This window comes from Phycomyces blakesleeanus (assembly GCF_001638985.1).
Source record: "Phycomyces blakesleeanus NRRL 1555(-) unplaced genomic scaffold PHYBLscaffold_18, whole genome shotgun sequence".
NCBI lineage: Eukaryota > Fungi > Mucoromycota > Mucoromycetes > Mucorales > Phycomycetaceae > Phycomyces > Phycomyces blakesleeanus.
In genome coordinates, this window is record NW_017265151.1 from 870,458 (window position 1) to 889,816 (window position 19,359).

The 19,359-nt window shown below is 36.8% G+C and overlaps 5 protein-coding genes across 5 annotated transcripts; 1 reads left to right on the plus strand and 4 right to left on the minus strand.

The window, feature by feature from the left end:
- Positions 1–354: 354 nt before the first annotated feature.
- PHYBLDRAFT_182451 (hypothetical protein) lies at positions 355–1,079 on the minus strand. Its single transcript, XM_018438622.1, has 4 exons — positions 979–1,079; positions 855–907; positions 683–786; positions 355–630 (listed from the first exon to the last, which is right to left on the minus strand). Exons 1-4 carry the CDS (start codon positions 1,061–1,063, stop codon positions 537–539), a joined length of 336 nt encoding a protein of 111 aa, XP_018288682.1. The 5' UTR covers positions 1,064–1,079; the 3' UTR covers positions 355–536.
- A 24-nt stretch (positions 1,080–1,103) lies between these two features.
- Positions 1,104–2,434, minus strand: PHYBLDRAFT_126446 (hypothetical protein). Its single transcript, XM_018429103.1, has 5 exons — positions 2,075–2,434; positions 1,915–1,988; positions 1,644–1,854; positions 1,419–1,557; positions 1,104–1,320 (listed from the first exon to the last, which is right to left on the minus strand). Exons 1-5 carry the CDS (start codon positions 2,135–2,137, stop codon positions 1,250–1,252), a joined length of 558 nt encoding a protein of 185 aa, XP_018288683.1. The 5' UTR covers positions 2,138–2,434; the 3' UTR covers positions 1,104–1,249.
- Positions 2,435–2,555: 121 nt separating this feature from the next.
- Positions 2,556–4,484, minus strand: PHYBLDRAFT_171390 (hypothetical protein; the record flags this gene model as incomplete). Its single annotated transcript, XM_018436588.1, has 1 exon — positions 2,556–4,484. One exon carries the CDS (start codon positions 4,482–4,484, stop codon positions 2,556–2,558), a length of 1,929 nt encoding a protein of 642 aa, XP_018288684.1.
- Positions 4,485–5,353: 869 nt separating this feature from the next.
- PHYBLDRAFT_69519 (hypothetical protein) lies at positions 5,354–5,897 on the minus strand (the record flags this gene model as incomplete). The annotated part of the gene is made up of 2 exons (XM_018442107.1): positions 5,354–5,680; positions 5,874–5,897. 2 exons carry the CDS (start codon positions 5,895–5,897, stop codon positions 5,354–5,356), a joined length of 351 nt encoding a protein of 116 aa, XP_018288685.1.
- Positions 5,898–16,755: 10,858 nt separating this feature from the next.
- Positions 16,756–19,115, plus strand: PHYBLDRAFT_79529 (hypothetical protein). The gene is made up of 6 exons (XM_018443473.1): positions 16,756–17,623; positions 17,775–18,002; positions 18,104–18,339; positions 18,427–18,550; positions 18,637–18,769; positions 18,866–19,115. Exons 1-6 carry the CDS (start codon positions 17,500–17,502, stop codon positions 19,032–19,034), a joined length of 1,014 nt encoding a protein of 337 aa, XP_018288686.1. The 5' UTR covers positions 16,756–17,499; the 3' UTR covers positions 19,035–19,115.
- The last annotated feature ends 244 nt before the right edge of the window (positions 19,116–19,359 follow it).

Here is a 19,359-nt window from a genome sequence, read left to right on the forward strand (position 1 = left end):
TTCAATCACAAACGAAGCTCCTATAGAGCATAATATACAGTTCTCCATTGAGGACTTTACCATATTAACAGGCGAGAATATGGCCCGCGAGGACAATATGACGAAGCGTTACATAGAAGAACGTACAAGTAACATACACGACAACCAGCAGTATGGCGATGATTTGATGAATGCCCTCAAAGACCTCGACGACTTTTTTAATGAGGATGTCGAGGCGACACCCATGTCACCCTCCAGTTCACTTACTTCATACCATCGAGTGACACATGAATACCATCCCTCGGACACCCCTTCTGTTACTAGCAGTAGATAATCCCATTATAAGAACACACTCCAAAAGGATATAACCCGTATAGACTCGTAAATCATCAAGTTTACAATATTTTATTTTTGAAGTGAATAACAAATAATTAACACGGTTTCGACGGTTTACTCTGCTTCAGCCCCATCATTGTTATTCTTCTTCTTTATGCTTCTCCTCTCAATAAATAAGAACATAATCTATACTGTCTTTATAAATAATAATATTTAGAGTATTAAAATTTTCTATCCAACTGAGAATGAGTCGAGACAACTTTCCGGTGGTTGAATGTAATAAACGATGGTCGTGTGTCAATTTTATCAATAGTTCTAAAGACATAATATCAGCTTTAAGTGTATATGTAAATCTCGGTATACATACTGCTTGGCAATCTCGGCTTCCATCAAAATGTTCTTGAAAGAATCGGCAGATAATAAGACACCAATGAGTGTGACAATAGCTGAGACCAGGCATTCAACGATAATCTACCATGTATTAAACACTTTAATACGCTATTTGTTTTTGTTAACTCTCAGATATTTTAGTTTTGTACTTCAATTGGAATGTCAATGGAGGCTTGATCTACTGCCTTAAGATAGGCGAGATCTGTGATGATACATAAAATAAGTAAGACTATTGTAGATGATATTAACGCGCAATCTACACTGTACACTCACGCTCATAGGTAGAGTAGGCAGCATGAGCGAGAAAAAGTGTGCCAATAAGACCAATGAGTCTACCAAGCTGCTGACTACTGCTCATCAGAAAAATATTAAATACTTGTAGACTAAGTTGTGTGTGTGTGTGGGCTGTAGAGAAGTTCCCTTTTTGCAATTCTCATTTTCCAAAGACAGAGAAACTCCGCTAATTTTTTCAAAAAGGATTCCCAACCACAGCATCTTCCATTCTCTAAACTTTATTTGTTGACAATGTAGATTCTTTAATCTCTTAAGAGGATTCTGTAGCCTGTCGTACCAGACGTCTCTGCTTAACATCCCAGTTATATACGCGCGCTGTGTCTGTAATGAGGGGAAAACAAAAGTGAAGTCAAGGATATTATTTGTGTGTGAACCTGTACACACAACTTTTCGATTATATCTATTATTCAAAAGGATACTGACTTCCATTGTTGTGATCTGATCTCTCAAGAACTCAAGGTCCTCGATTGTATTTCTCAAAGATGACTTTGCAGTTTGCAACTTTGATCCCAAAAGATCAGTAGCTTCTTCAAATGTGTACTCGAGCATAACATTAGCCTTTAACAGAAGTAAAATCCCCAGTTAGCCAGGAAATAGTATTTCTTTTTTCTTTTCTTTTTCACATCCAAAATCCTTTCACTTACACCTAACCAAAGGTATACAGAGTTCGTTGCCTCCAACTTGGCCTGTGCATAAAGAGTATCATTCAACTCGAAATCGGTATAGACTGGCTCATCAGTTGCCTGTTTCTCGGTCAAAAATCCAACCATAGCCAAAGTTTTTTCAATCTCGGGGATCTTTTCTTCTAACACCTTTCTACGCTGTAGCAAGTTGACTTCCATAAATTTGTATTTGCTATTATAATGATCGTAAGATGACATTCATTTTACTTTCTCTCATAGCCAGATGACCAACCTAACTGCCTCCTGGAACTTCTTCAGGACAACCTCGACGGGTTCTGCTTCCGAGACATAGTCTTCTACGCGTTCCTGTCAACAAGATATATATAAATTAGAAGAACTGCCAAACTCGGATTTTCTGAATCAAATCATCCGCGACAAAGTAGTACACCCACCACAAAAGGAGATCGCGGGATGCCTCTAGGATTTGTTTCCATCTTATCTGTGCTGGATGCCATTGGTACAATGTCGCTTTACTTGAAGTCATTTTGAGATCCACCTGGAAAAAGTAATGATCAAGCACATCCAACGTCATCATTCGGGGGTTTAATGTGTTAGTATTCACGGTGCAATGAGCCGAAAGAGGAACAGAAAGCAAGAAGTACAAGTGGATCAAACTTCAGACTTTGTCTTCTTTATTAATCCCTGGTGTGTAATATATATGTATATTATATTTATTCATTTTTAAGCCTAATTTTACTCAATAAAGCATGGTATATAATAAAGATCATGAAAGAACAAATATTCTTATATATAAACACTGGTTACTATTGGGTCATAAAAAATACTGTCTCTTCTGGAAAATCTGTTTTTTATCGTATTGAAATAAGAATTGACTAATTTACTAGTAAACTAATAAAAAGATACAAATGCAAATTAATCTAAAACAAGACATTTTATATCACCTCTAAAATATTTTGTATCATTGGCTTTGATTCCGATTGAGTATTTGTCGATTTGCCGAAAATCAAGAGAAGTATGCCCTCTACAAAGATCTTCGCGTATTTTGTTATCCAAATGACTTTTTACAGAGAAATTGGTGCTATGATCTTGATATAAATAATCATCTGGTAGTTGACGGTTATTTCCATACACTTTGGAAAACGGTTTAAAATCAAATGGATAAAAGAACTGGTGAATCTGATCCGCATCTTTCTTTCCGAGTATTCGAAAATCTTGCTTCCATCTCCAAGGGTAGGTATATGACCAACTTAAATGAATCCAAATTGATTTTATAGTATGTTGTGTTTTGTTACTTATATCTATATTAGCTGGCTTGCTAATATTTGGATCAAAGTACTCAAGAGGATAAGACAAAACTAGTAGATTGATCGAGTCTTTGAAACCGTCATAGTTATATGAAAGTCTAAAAGAAATCCGATTTAGAATAAGAGCCTTGAAATGAGTGTGCGCCATGTCGATAAATAGATTATTTGATTTTCCAGCTGAGCCGCCATAAATACATATCTTGTCCAGTTTCATGTAGTTTAGATTTCTACAGCGATATGATATGTATTGAAATGTAGCCGAATCCAATTTCATATTCGTGAATTCAATTATCCTTAGGCCATGCGGTGCTACGTTGACACTATCCTTTAGAGTTCCTGACATTTCTCCGCCTTGGATTTTTAATCTTTTGGGTACTGCGCAACGATCCAAGAGAATATCTAAGGCAACATATGTCCCGTATAATTGTATCTTTAGATCAGTGAGGCTTGGATAACAATTAAATGAGTCGAATAGGTTGGACGTCTTTTCTGAGTGTGAGGTAATTCTCAAACATAATGTTTCGAGTGTTGAAAAACATAGAAGCGTAAATGATTTTAAGATTTTAGAAAGCACTTTGACTTCATCAAGAGAGTGTGCTAGCTTATAAGATAAATGATTTATATGGGTACCAAACGGACGCAATAACTCCCATATAACCAAGTAGCCTTGTTCGTTTTCTACACCTTGAGATATCTTGAGACGCTTCAGTCTGGGGAACGCATAAGGCAGGCTTTCGAACATCAAAACTGCTTCATTGTATTTGTTCCTTTGGTTTTCATCTTCTTCATTAGGATTCCACCGTAGAGTTTCAACTTTTGGGTATTTACGGGCAAAGTAACACAACCATCGATAATCCATCACTTTGCAAGTAACAACTAGTTTTGTTATGTTCGCAGCGGGTATTGTATTGTTGATCGTTTCAAGTTCTTTTTCAGAGAGTATTCTGAGCTCAGTATGGAGAGATAAATGAGTTAATCGCGGCAATTTGGTGTGAAGTGTATCAATATCCTTTGGCCCGAATTTTACTGCCCAGGTATCTAACTCTTGAAAATGACTAGAGCATACAAGTCGTTTGAGACGTGATAGATCCGAAAGCACGTCGAGAAAGCCCCGAGTTATATTCTCCTCCGAAAAATCCAAATATATTTCTAATTCAGACAATGCTTTCCAAGGATTCGAATACTCTGTCTGTGAAAATCCGGCTTTTCTTAAATGAAAATAGCTTATATCAAGGCGATTTATATTCTGAAATAGTTGCTGGAGAACCCTCAATTGATGGCTACTTGCATCCGTGTGTCTATCTAGATACAAGTGCCGTACATATTGACCGTTTTTCTGATATGTTGATCCTTCAATTGAATTTATGTCACACATAGCTTTCAATTTCTTTTGATTGAATATTGTGGTGTAGTTCCATAGAGCCATATTGAAAGGTGTGTACCAGGATTTGCAGACTGCAATACATCTACTTTTATCCTTTGGCGAGAGGAATTCGGCCACTTTAGAAAGTATTTCGATCGGTAATTCGAATGCCATCATGAGCAAGAGCAAGAAGAAATTGTACTTTGGAAAGAATGTGACAATGGGTCTGTTATATATACCATGGTTTCACCACGTAGCCGGAGATTGGACAAGATCTGACTCTGACAGAAGTAATAGATGGCACAGAAGAACTTCTCCAGTGAAAACTGTTATTGTGTAAGAAAGCATATTTCAAGATTTTATTAAAATAATAAGTGTTCATCAGGTAAGGCAAGGCAAGGTGAAGTAAACGAATAAAATAATTAGATTTAGCTCAAGGATAAAATGAGGCAGACAATATGTGTCTTGAATAAGTTTTGAGCGGTATAAAAGTGAGTATCCGTGAAGCTTTGATCGATTCTTTGGCCTAAGATAGTGTTGTACATGACTTTTGGCTACGTATCAAACTCAAAGTTTTGGAAGAAATACATTCCTAATATTAGAATATGTAAATATAGACTTGGCTCGATTGCGCTGACTGTATTATTAGTATAAATCATTATTGTGTATAATATTAATCGGTGAAAACTAGGCCGATGACTAAAATAATCCTCTAATTGACTTGTAAAAGTTCTCTCTTTAAATACTTTATACTATAGTAAACTATACAGGTACCAAAGATTACAAGCAGTAGACGCTATAAAGGATAAATGCTACAAAATAGTTTGCAATTGCTCACCGTACACCTGTAGGTTCAGGCTATTATATATATGGGCACAGTAATACGAAGCTTATAAAAAATAGTATAGAGCAATTATGAAACTGATCATAAGTAATAATAACTAAAGCATTCAAATTTCAAACAAAAAATGATATATATGTTTAGTATTGAAATAAAAAAATAATTACTTGGGATGGCCTTCTTTGGTCTCAATCACGGTCTGTCATCGATGTTGCATGATATATGCTAAAGTTGATGCAAGTTCGAACCCTATTCTTTGCCACTCTTGTTGCACTAAAGCCTTTAAGTCACAAATGTTGTTGGTACTGGCCATCGCATTACTCATACGCCCCTCGGTAGTCCACCAAAGATGCTCAGTAAGGTTGAGATCCAGGCTCTGAGATGCCTGGTAGTCAAGTCCCCAAATATTATGGTTATCTTTCCACCATCTCAAATATAGCTCAGTATGACAGATGATGTTGTCTTTTTGGATCATGAAGTGCCTGTTCTGTTCTCTTGAAAGGATTTTTGGAACCAAAGGAGGAGAGTTCTAAGACAGTGTTCACGTATTGGTCTAGTTTTATATTGCCAGCTAGGAACACCAAAGGTTCCTAAATACATTGTCCTAGAGCCAGCTCCAAATCATCACACTTACTCTTCCCTCATTTGGTTATCTCAATGATTCTTTCTTTCTTTATACATTTCGCCAGCTTTTCTGATAGCTTTGACTCCTCTATCATTACCTTTGACTGTAAATCTTGATTCATTGGACATTTGACAAATTAACATGAGCATGAGCCCATTCTGGTCGTCTTTTTCTTCTTGCGGTTTTCTGCCAAGGCTTGGCTTATGTGTTGCGATATATGAACCAAAGCTTAAATGCGTAAGGCGTCGAACTACTATGGCTTTCAATCCTATCTTCAATGTGTATATTCTTCCGGATTATTTTACTTGGCTCAGGCTGACTCTGTTTCTTTGACTCTCTTAATGCTGAATTTGACTATCGGCAGACTCGTGTCAACAGTGGCGTAAATGTTTGCGCCTTAATTTGCATAAATGCATACACATAATTCATCCGTGTTTGCAAGGATTGGCTTTCATGTATAGAACACAGGTGATAGTTGATGAAATTGTGTTTTGAATGTTGTAATCGATCAATAGAATGGGAATAAAGCAACGTTTTTATTTTTATTTTATAGATTTCTTTTGGCTGTTTTTGGGTGCAGGTCGATTTTTTTTTTCAGTGTGAGTGTATTATTTTATTTTATTTTATTTTATTTTTTTAATTTTTAATTTTAATTTCTTTTTATTTGATTTATTTTTTAATTTTAATTTTAATTTTTTATTTTTAATTTATAAAAAAAAATTGAAAAAACACAAAAAAAAAACACAAAACAAAAATTGAAAAAACAAAAAAAAAATCAAAATCTATATAAAATGATTTGAGAAAATCAATTTATATAAATTTTGATTGGTTCATTTTCATTTATTTTATTGAATTTATTTACCATTGGTGGCCAGCCAATGATGAATGTGGGATCTCCCTGTTGGACGAGAAAATTTTCAAAAAACTCGCAGTGGGCAACAGATAGGTTATCAGCATTCTACACCTGCATAGACATCGCGTGGTTTATATAGTTTGGTTTATAGGTCTTCAACTGTGAAAGTCTTTCGACCGGTTTACTAAGGCCACATCTATGAGCAGACTACGTAGATAACCGCCACAATAAAGATCTGAAAAATTTGCAAACTTTTGGCCCCTTTTTATAGACAAAATGGTTCAATTCTTGTACGACCTTTTGCAATTGAAAGAAAGTCACGGAACGTGAAAATTAAAATGATTGGTGTTTGAAAAATGAGTCAATGACTTTTAAATCGTTTTTATTGGCTTTTAAAATTATGACGCCATATGAAAAAAGAGTCCTTGGGGTTGAAATAAAAAAGTCACATCAGAGAGAGAAAACCGAGGCGGCTAAAAAGAAAAGTCACCGCAAAAATGGCTCATAGTGTTAGGAAGGATATTGGATACGTGACTTATTATTTCTAGGTGACGTCTATTGTTCTATAAGGTTCTATGAGAAAGAAAATATTCAGTGTGTGAGTAATTTGGTGATTGCATAGTATCTAAAGCGTACACGGCCGTTTGCTGCCCAAAGTAAAACGAACTTCTTTAAACGATTATTTTTTTAAAAAGAGAATATAAATCCAAGTATTTATGCTTTTTTAAACGGCTCCTATTTAAAATCCATTTAAAGGAGTTACACTACAAGAGGTACGCACGGCCGTTTTGGCCGTTTTTGGTTTTTTCAAGAACTGAAAATCTCAAACATTATTTTTAATATTTTTTTGTTAAATCGTAAATCATCCAATACTGGCAGGATTGTCTACAAATCAATATCTCTTCTTCTTTGGCATTAAATACATCCTCTTCAATGAGTGACGTGTGATATTCGGATTCAATAGAATTGGAACTTCACAAATTACAGCAATACATATTTGTATCTTTCTTTTTCATAAATATCAATAAACAATAATTGACCAAAAAATTGGCTTACTACGAGACTCATTTTTTAAGGACAAGACATTTTTTGTAGATAAAAGGGTATTTAAAATATAAAAAAATTGAAAAATACAAGACTTTTGCTTATATAGATATAACATTGGTTCTTATTATTAAAATCCTTTGCAAATTTTATACAGCACATACAAAATATACAACAAAGCTTCTTACTCTCAGAGGCAGATATCGTTTACAAATATATATATATATATATATATTAAAATCAATAGCTTCAAAACAGTAAACTTTATTGAATTCCAATATTTTTGTATTTTTAAGCGCAAAACTGTATTAGGCCTAAAGATTTGAACTTTGGGAATGGGCTTTACATAAAGAAATCTTTAGAAAAGTAAAATAAGAATAAGAATTACTTGACTGTATTCGTAAGCCAATTAGATATCTAAATATTTATTCAAGAATGATTGATTAACGATGATATATCCAATATTCCTTTGAAGGCCTTTTCCTAAACTAACCGCAAATTGCTTTTGTAGACTTTATTAAACTGGTTTCAATTTCACATGTTATCATCTTATTCTCTCATATTTACAATGAGTAACGCGCTACGCAGAATATTTGACACAGCCAAAAAAAAAAAAAAAGATAGTCAATAGAGTCGTTAACCTGAATAAACAATTTTCTATTTTCATAATCATAATCATAATCGTATCTGCAAGAAAGGATAAAACTCAATATGTCTGTGTCTGTGTCTGTGTTTGTGTGTATTTGATTCTTCGACTGCATACTATCCCTGCAACCCTGAATGAGTATGACGTTGGTTTACAGCAATGTAAGAAAGGACTACGCACTATCACAATGAGCCACACTCTATTATGGCGTTTATCATGCACCTAAATAACAAAAAAAAAACAGGGCATCTTGGATAAACCAGCATAAATCATTTGATCACCTCCTGAAAATCCCTTTTCTTTTTTTATTATCATTTATTATTTGATCCTCAAGAATTCCTGTGTTACTTTCCACAATTATGTGCCAAGGATCAAGTATAGTAATGGTCAAGTAATTATTGTTTGTGTAAAGGCTGAACACATTCAAAGTCGTTTGATACTATGTCTTTTCTTTATATCACAATATCAAATTAAAGTGCTACAAACAAGCAGCACACAATGGATATATTGGTAGCTTAAAAATTACATTTATTCATTCAAAGAAGAAGAAGATGAAAAAAGGTTCATTCTTGATTTTAATTTTTTTTTTAATTGACAAGAAAATCTTACTTTATTGAAATGCCCAATATATATATATGTTCCTTTAACTTTCTTGTGTTCCAAGTTCACACAATCAATATGATTTTAAGCCTTGTACTTCTTTCTTTAAATATATACAATTTTTTATTATTATTATTATTAATTTGATCAATCTGGTTAAAGCAAGTACAATATCTTTGTTTTCTGAAAGAGCATTTAATTTACTTATTTATTCCCACATGGTATATTTTATGTGTGAGAAATATATATATATAAAAAAAAGACGATGTTTTTGAAAGAGGAGAGGAGGCTTTGAAACAAATTAGATTAATGGCGGACTTGTTCTTTTTCCGTCAAAAGGAATAGCCTTATCTTGAGATCAAAATAATAATAATAATTAAAATTGAGACTTTTACAGTGTAACCTTTGGTATTGAGATATAATGTCAACTTTTGTACCTTGACGATATATAGTGTACGTTATGTATCTGTAAATTCGCTGCCTTTTTTTTTTTGGCTGATGTTCTTGTTGAGATTCTTTACCATATTTTCTGTTTATTTCTTATATAGATAAATAGATTATGTAGTTATCTATAAAATATATACATATTCCAATATGTAGAAGAAGAAAAATAAAGGTTCAAAATGGATAGTTGGTGTAGAGAAAGGTTTACTGGCAAAGAATTCTTATAGCTCCTTTTCTCTTTGTCTTTTGACAATTCTAATTGTTTTAGGCTCAGTTTCATCCCTTACAATTCCATCTTTATAGTTAGATACATAACTCTTACTTACATGGTTCACTGCAAAACATTAAGGAGGTATCCTTCTCTCTCTTGCATATATATATATATATATATACATTATTATTATTATTACTATTATTATTATTATTATTATTATTATACCATTAGATGTTTCAAAGAGTTTCAAAAAAACAAAAGTGATATTATTTTATACATGAGAAAATGTGTAAAAAGAAAAGAAAAGGCTAGATAGAGATTGATAGAGAAGAGGTAAAGAAGCATTTACAACAACAACAACAAAAAAAAGTAATCTGAAAAAAAAATAAGAGAAGAAAGAGGTAAGATGGTGGTGACAAAGTGATAATGATGGAGGCGTGGTTGTGGTTGTGAAGGTTAGAAGAAGAAGGAGAAGGAGAAGAAAAAGAAGAAGAAAATATGTAAATGATAAAAAAAAAAGAAAGGTATTTGGGATATTGAGGGAAAAAAAAAGGGTTTGGGAATCTTGGTAATAATGGTAAGTAATAGAAAAAGGTAAAGAGGTGTTTTGTTGACCCAAAAGGAGTGAAGAGGAAGAGAATATAAAAGAAATTCAATCAATAAATAAATAAAGCAAAAAAATAATAATATAAATAATATAAATAATGATAATAAAACGTCCTTTTGGTTTTAGAACGTTTCGTTCTGGTTAGGACAGTGGTCAGTGTCATGAAGGCCATTCTCATCACAGTTTTCGCAATACTATCAAAGCTAAGAGTGGTTAATCAAATGCAACCTCTCCATAAACACATACGCTTTAAAAAAATTAGACTCTATTTTAACGCTTACCAGTTGTTTACTGTCATGGTCGATATTGAGCTTGGCAGCCTCAGGCACAACAGCCTTGCAGCCCATGAGATCATGACCAGCAACTTCGCATATCTCACAGTACAGCCCACTAATGGTATCTATACTACTACTCTTATTGCGTGAATGTGATGATTTGGGTTCTGACAAAGACAAAGGTCGCTGCTGCTGCTGCTCTCTTTCCCGGAGCAGTCGTTTGACTTGATCTTTCATGTCACTCAATTCATCACGCAAACGGCTTGTCTGCTTACGCTCGTGCTCCAGCACCTCTTCAAGATCGGCCTCCTTGAAAATCTTGGACTCAATCAGACTCTCGAGTTCAGAAATATCTCTGTGCAAACCAGCCGTGTTGCGATCATGTTCCTTGCGCTGGGCTTCTTGGACCTGAGCCAGCTCGGCCTTGTGAGCAGTCTGTTGGCGATCCAATTGTCTCTTGGATTCTACCAACTGAGCCTGGAGTTTTCTCACTCTCTCCTCTCCATCATTATCACCACTGATGTCTTCTGGCTGGCTAAAGATCGCACTTTCTGCATGAAGCTTCTCGACTTCCTCCATCAGCTTCAAGCACTCGTTCTCAACCTGCTTGTGCGCCTCGGAGATCTTGTCACACTCTGATGCAAGTCGTGCATTCTCAACCTTGAGTTTCTCAGCCTGTTTCTTCCACTCCTCTCCTCCATCTGCCCGAGCGTCCTTTTGCTTGGCTGCGTGTTCAGCCTCCTCCTTTTGCTTGGCCAGCATTCCATTCTGGGCCTCTAGGCGCTCAATCTCACTGCGAAGTGTATCCATGTCTTTGGTGTGCTGCTGACGCTCTTTAAGCATCGCCTCGGTGTCTACAGGTCCCTGTCTCAGCTCAGCCAGACTGGCCTCTGCGCGCTGCAGCAGAGCCTGGGCAGACGCAAGATCACGCTCGGCCTTTTCTTTGGCTTCTGTCAATCGTCTCAGCTCTCCCTCGGTCTTCTTCTGACTCTCGACTGATGCTCTGATGTCTTCGAGGTACTTGTTGCGTGCAACCAGCTGAGCGTCATAGTCGGTCTGGAGTCGTCCGACCTGATCTTCTAATTTAGCCTTTTCCTTGGCGATCTTCTCGGCCTCCTTGATCTGCTCACGGAGACTTTCGGTTTCCTGTTTGAGACCGGTCTGGGAATCACGTTCGCGCGAGAGCTGGTCCAAGCTTAGTGCCAACTGGTCTTCCAGACGACGACGCTCGGAGTCCCAGACATCCTTGATGGTTTCAACCTGTTCGGTTGGGTTCGAGCTGCTGTTGACCAGCTGTTCGATCTCCTGCTTGAGTTTGGCGATCGTTGTCTGCATGTCTTTGCGCTGCGAGGCCTCGTCTTCGCGGCCACTCGTGTGCTCCTTTTTAAGTTCCTCAATTGTGGTTTCGTATGCCTCGATGGCATCTAAACCGGCTTTACGCAGATCTTCACGCTCGGCCTCAAGTGCGGTTACCTTGCGGCGCTCGTCCATCAGACTGGCATTGATGGCCTCCATATCGACTCTGTGCAGCTCGACCGAGCTCTCATAGAGTTCGATGCTCTCCATGCCGGCCTTTTTGAGTTCGTCGACCGAGGCGTCCAAGCTCTCGATTCGTTTGCGGTAGTCTTCGACTGCCAGATTTTCCTTTGCCAGGCTGTCACGGGCAAGTCCGAGGTCGCGCTTGATCTTGTCAAACTGCTCCTTGGTTGCACAGTCCTGGTGTTCCAGCAGTTTCTTCTCCAGCTCGTCTGCTTCCAAGCGGTACCGCTCTTTTTCTCTCTGGTGGCGGTCAGTGTCGGCTCTGACACGGCGGACCTCGCGCTCTTTTTCTTCGATCATGTTGCGGTGGCTTTCGACCTGTTCGGAGAGTTTGCCGAGGAACATGTCCTTGGCACGCATGGCGTCCATGAGCGAGCCCATCTTTTCGTGGACCTCCTCCATCTCGACTTCCATCTGGGTCTGGCGCTCGCGCAGCTCCTCGGGGTCCTGCGAGTAAAAGCTGGTGGTCGTGTTTGCGGTCCTGGAGGCCTGGGAGGCGGCTGCATTGGCCTCTGCGACAGCGACCTGCTGCTCGAGTTCATGGACCCGGTGTTCCATCTGGTGGGTCTGGCGCTTGGACTCGCTGAGCTGCTCGGCTAGCCGATCGCGTTCCTGGACGAGTTCAGACTGCTCTAGCTCCAAAGCCGTAATGCGAGACTCGAGGCCGGATCGGACCTGCTGCCAGTCGGTCGCCTTGGTTTCCCAGCCCGCAATCGCAGTGGCGTGTTCGTCCCGGATCTCCTGCACCACAGCCGTGTGGCCCTCGAGCGTGAAGTAGCTTTCGTCTTCGCCGTCTTTTTTACGCAGCAGCAAGGAGCGTTCGAGGATCTGCTGGGCCGTCTTGTTCTGGGCGTTTTCGAGTTTGAGAAACTTGTTTTCGGCCTCGAGGACCTCGACGCGGAGTTGGAGCTGTTGAAGGTGAATGACGGTTTCGTCGGGAGCCTGCTGGATAGCTTCTCCGAGAACTCTTTCGAGACGGGCATGTGCAGATTCGGTTTCGACAATTGAGGAAGGATCGGTTGATTTGGAAAGGGCCAGGTTTGCCGGAACTGGAGTGTCGGTCAGCATGTGCTCTTCTTCTTCTTCGAGCAAAAGTCCGTCATGAGGATCTTCGTCGTCGTGGACACTAGTAGATGTTGGGGTTGTTGCGGGAGATGGCATTCCGATGGTAGTGGCCCTACGCTGATTTAGACTTAGATTTTGATTCTGACTTTGTTGTTGTTGCTGATGCTGCTGCTGAGGTGGTGGTGATACCATTGAATAAGATTTGTTGCGTTGGAGTGGAACTGATGTTTGGGGGGTACGGGTCGGACGATGGCTGGAGGATTGAGACTGTGTGAGTTGAGTGGCGGTTAGACCGATATATCGAGCTGCGCGCGACCCAGCCGAAATCTGGTTTACAGAAGAGCGGTGCTGCTGCGGGGACGGAGGAGAGAGCGATCTCACGGAATCCGAGTCCCGGTCAAGAGGGGCGACCTTTGAGGCCAAGACGAAAAGGCCAGTGTTTGGAGGACACTGGAAGTATCGGGCCCTAACAACAACAACAACAACAACAGCAAAATTAGTATAAAACGAACAGGTAAATATTATTGTTATGGTTTGTTATTCATATAGTGCTAAGTGTTGTTCAATTCTTGTGTATATAATAATTATGTATTTTGGTTATGTTTGTTGTTGTTTTTTTTTTGTGTGTGTAGATTAAATGCCAAACAAATAAATATTATATAATATAGTAGTATATAATTCTGTATATTCTATAATATAAAAAAAAAAAGGGAAGAAATAGATATATAATATTCTTACCCGCCTACAGATCCGTCATTCTTTCCGGTGCCGACAATGTCGAGTTGAATACCAGCCCAGAGACCTTCCTTGAAATGGGCCGTGCCCAGGAACTTGAGGGTGCCGACAATGCTCATTGAATCCACAGCCACTCTGTCGCCTACTCTGATTCCTGCTGGGGTTGGGCTTTCGCAGACAGGTCGGACTGAGAGTGGACGACGGGTATTGTTTGGCTTGGGTGATGTGAGAGAGGATCGAGGAGAGGTCATGGCAGTCAGAACTGACCCAACAGAGCTCATAGAGTATCTTGACAGAGATGGCGAGTCGCTGTCCTCTTGAGAGGCATAGGATGAGAGTGATGCACGTGAGATGGAGGGAGTTCTGGTCGATCGAGTCGACTTTACTGTGGTTGGAGGATGAGGATGACTTTGGTGTTCGGCCTGCTGTTTCTTTTTTCTAAAGTCCATAGACGGTTGTCGGGCGAGTTTTGACTTTGGAGGAAGGATGCCTGATGAGACTGGCATCGCACTGGGTAATCGTGACATTTTCTTGGGTATTTTTTTCTGCTTTTTTTTTCTTGTTTAAAAGACCAAAAAAAAATGAAGTTAATGAACAATCAAAACAATAGAAATAATAGCAGTGAGTATAATAGTAAGATAAAGAAGAAGAAAGAGAAGAAGAAGAAGAAGTTGTTGAAATGAATAAATAAAATAAATAAATAAATAATATATTATTAATATATAAAAAAAAATATAATATAAAAATAAAAAGGTCAAAATTAACAAATAGAAATATATATATATAAAGAGAGAGGCAGAAGAGAAAGAAGAATAAGAATAAGAGAAAAAGGGGGAGTGAAATAAGGGACGATAAAAATGCGGGTCATGCGGACACAGTGGAATTTTTATGAATTATATAGATTTAATAGCGTCCGATTGGCTTTTTTTTTTTCTTTTTTCTTTTTTTTATATAGATTTGGCTCTAGAACTTTTTTTTTTTATTATTATTTTAATTTTTTGGTGTCGTAATAAATTATTGAATGTCGCACAAATCACCCATCCTCATCACTGACAAAAATGTAAGAAAGAAAGAAAAAAGTAGAAATATCATTTCTGACATGGTGCTACATGTTGGTGCGATAAAATGTGCGCTTTAAGCACAAGTTGAGGTTATTTAATTTAATTTTTCTTTTAAAATAGCGCAAAAATATTTGAGTTATGACAGAGCAATACAAAAAAAAAAAAAAAAAAAAGGCGCTTTATATCGGCTTGGTTATTTTTTTGTATTTCAAAAACCGAAAGAAAAAAAAACTTCATCACGCGTTTCTTGACTTCATTTCCTGAGTGTTACCTTGGTTGAATACAAATAATATAATACACTAATAGAAATAAGAAGATAGGAATTGATCAATAGACAAATAAAATAGGCTCAAAGATTAGATATGGAATTAGACGGGGTTCTTGAATGCTTTTTGGTGTGTAGCTTTGTTTGTATTTGTTTCAATTTCTTGACTTTATTATTCATTACATCAGGTTTATATCTCTCTTGTTTTAATTTTAATAAAAAGATTAATATATTTGGTTAAATAGCAATTCCAAAACATATACATTTTTATATAAATACTCGTTAATAAATTGACATTTGCAACAGTCACAGAATGAACTCCACGAGTATTATATATATTAAGTAAGTAAATAAGTATGTTATGTTATAGGTGCCATACAACATATAAATAAATAAAAGAGTCAATTTTGTTGAATATTAAACACAAAGAAACAACCAGCGATATAATATTAAAGGTCTCCTTGATTGATACACTTTTACATTTTAAAGAAAAAATCAAAGACCATTAATGAAATATGTGTATGTCATAAAGAAGTTGATTGTGTTTCTTGACGTGCCTGCTTAAATAGACTATTGTAGTTTAATATTCAATACATAACCCCCAAAAGGCAATAACAATAAGGTAGATGGGTTTATCTCTGGTTCTGTACAGATGACAGTCAGCCTCACAAGTCAGCTGCTAATAATCTCTATATTTATATACTTTGTGTGTGTGATTGTATACTTGATAATGTTGAAAATGAACCTTTTTCCCCTTTCCCCCCTCCCCTCCCCAACTTTTTACCCAGAAATACTCTGCACTATACTCTACTACACTACACACTACACACTACACTTTACTTAATCATATCCTATCATATCATTTAGTATAGTATAGTATAGTATCAAATTCAGTTCAATTCAACCTACTCACCAGCCTTTAATCTTCACTATTCACTCTTTACTCTTGATTCTTCTTGCTCCTATTAGATTCCAAGGTAGTATTTCCCCACCCCTTTCCTTTTGTTTCGTTTTCTATTCCCCTTCTCCTCTACCCCCTTGTGGGAAACACGGGATTTTGCTTTCATTAGAAAAAGTACAAAAGGACACTCATGCACATACACACATACATCATATACATCAACTTACATTTATCTGACATCAAAGAAATAAAGAAAAGTATATTTTGTTTTTGAGTTGGAGATCCCAGAGTTAAGGTACAGGTGAGCAAATGAGTCAGCGATTTCAATAGGTCCAGTGAGCACAAGTTGAGCGAGTCAGCCAGCCATTTAATCAATCAATCAATCATTTATTCATTCATTTATTCATTCAACCAGCCAACCAGCCAACCAGCCAACCAACCAACTAAGCTAATCATCGAGCGATTGAGTTGATGAGTAAAATAGAAAGAGAGACAGAGAGACAGAGAGAAATAAGCAGGGGATATTTTTTTTTGCATTAAATTTCTTTCTTTTTTTCTCTCTCTTTATTTTATATCTCTTTCTCTTTCTATTAATTTATTTTATTTTAGTTTATTTTCCTTTTTTTTATATTTATTTATTTAGTTCTTCTTCTTCTTCTTCTTCTTCTTTATCGTCTTCTTTTACTATCCTCTTTACTCTTTCTGCTTATCTATCTGTCTATATATTGAAATTTATTTCTTTTTGATTTGTTTCAATAATGTCATCTGAATATGCTCTTCCAGGTGCCTATGAACACCATCATCACCATAACCATCACAATAATCAAAACTGGCCGATACCTGTTTCACTCGCCATTTCCTCTGTATTTTGCCCTACCGACGGCCTCTTGACCCAGCCTGTCCAAGACCATCACCGGTTCCCGGGGGCCTGGGTGGACGAAGAAGAGCGGGCGGACAACCTTAGACAGACCATCGCTACCTTGCGCAAAGAAACAAAAGAACTCGAGAAAACAGACTTGATTGTCAAGAAGAGCATCGAAATTGTTGCGCAGAAACGAGTGTTGGCCCACACCAAGCAAAAGCGGAAACAGTCGCAGTGGGACTGGTGTGACAGGCCAGAAGAAGTCCACGCAATGTCCGTGACCGGCCATGAATGGGAGTGGGAGTGGGTCCAATAAGAAAGAGATAAAGATACACTATCTATTGATCATATTCTATCCAATATAAATACAAGTACACACACACACACAGTATATATATATATACGTGCGTGTACAGTAGTCCTTTATACATAACATCATATATATATATATATATTATATTTCTTTTTATTCTTTCTCCCCTTTTTCCCTTTTCTTCTTCTTCTTATTTCAAAGCCTATCTCTCTCTCTCTCTCTCTCTCTCTCTCTCTCTTTATATATTCACACCTTTTATATATTTCTTTTTTTTATAAAAAAAACAAATTCTTCAATAAATGTCACATAGTCAGAACAGTCTGTTTCGTCAACAGCAACAACTCTATCGATCGTCTCATTACCTTTCCAAACCAAAACAACCAGCTCATTACACACCTCCACAAGACACATCAACAGTCCATGGTAATGACAATCAATCCAAAAACTATGTACATATATTTATGTATTTATGCACCCAAGAAGAAGAAGAAGAAGAAGAAGAAAAAGAAATCTAAATCTATATATTTCCATTTATTTTTACATATGTATATGCATGTATGTATATATGTATTAGGCCGTAAAAGAAGACAATCCGAAGATGAAGATATGATCTTTAGTGAAAACACCAATACAATTACCACTAGCAGCAGCAGCAGCAGTAGTAGTAGCAGCAGTAGCAGTAGTAGAGGTAGAAATAATAGTGGTAGTGGTAGCGCAGTATCAGCATCTCTACCTATCGAAGAACGCATAAAACGTAATCGACAAGACACAGTCAAAGAATTCCCAATTCAAAAATTACTAGGTAAAGAAAACTCAACTCAACCCAACACAAACCAAACCAAACCAAATTAATAATAACAATAAATTCATTATGACTTTTGACCATTATTTTTATTTGAATAGCTACACTTGATAAAGAAACTCTTATTGACCTAATCTCAAATCTTGTCGATTCAAATCCACAACTTCAATCCGAAATCGATGCTCAATTACCAGAACCTACTATCAATTCTGTCACATTGGTCATTACTGAGCTTGAACGCAAACTGACAGACCTGATTCCAGCAGAATCAAAAACAGACGATCGACTAGAAGATAAGAATTACGAGAGACTAAAACCGGCTCTTACGTCTCTTGTGGTAAGTACAAAGTTTTCGCTTATATATATGATGCTTATAATTGTAACGGTTAATCGATATGTCTTTTTATTTTATTTTATTTTATAGTCAGCAGTGTTGGAATATGCAGACCACTTTTGTAATCGGTCAGACGAGTTTCCTGGTACAATATTCTCCTATCTTCATTATGCTACCTGTGTGATCCATCGCTTACCAGAATGGAATTCCAAAGGTATAAAAAATTAAAATATAAAATATTATAAGAATAAGCTAATCTAATCTAATTTGATTTGATTTGATTTGATTTCAATTAAATAGAACACAACCAATTGAAACAAGATGCCTATGAGACATTGCTAACCTTTTGGAAAAAAGCAATTGATATTGCAGCCTCAAAGTTACAGCAAGGAAAGATCTATGGACAGCAGGTGGTTACTGAGTGGGCAAAACAGTAAGTAAAACAGTAATAAGAAAAAATAAAGAAGAAACTCACATCTGAATACCCCCCTCTTTTTTTGTATCTTTATAATAATAATAATAACAATAGACTTTCATATCATGATACGGAAACGCACGGATTATTTGAGAAACCAATTCAGCAGTTTACTGACCGGCTGGGTTGGATTATTGGACTCGACAGCCAACCCACTCCAGACAGCCAACCTCATAATCATAGTCATAATCGTACAATTCCAACATATCTACCAAGATGGTAGCTTTTTATTATTGTTCCATTATATAAAAGGCATTACAATAAAAAAAAACAAATTGTCCTTTGTTTTTTAGTGTTATTCTTTATTCAATAGACCTTTAACTTTTTTTGTTGTTGTTTCTGCATTGCATTGCAGATTTATATCCAATCATATATATAAAATCCTAAACAAGAATCTTCCTCTTTAACTTATCCCCCCTCCTTCCTTTCTTATTTTCTCAAATTCCCCGCTCTGGGTTTCATCTTGATTTCAAAATTACCAGCAAAAAAAAAATCTTGATCATCGTACCTTTTTTATTTTATTTTTTTTATTTTTTTTTGGGTTAATT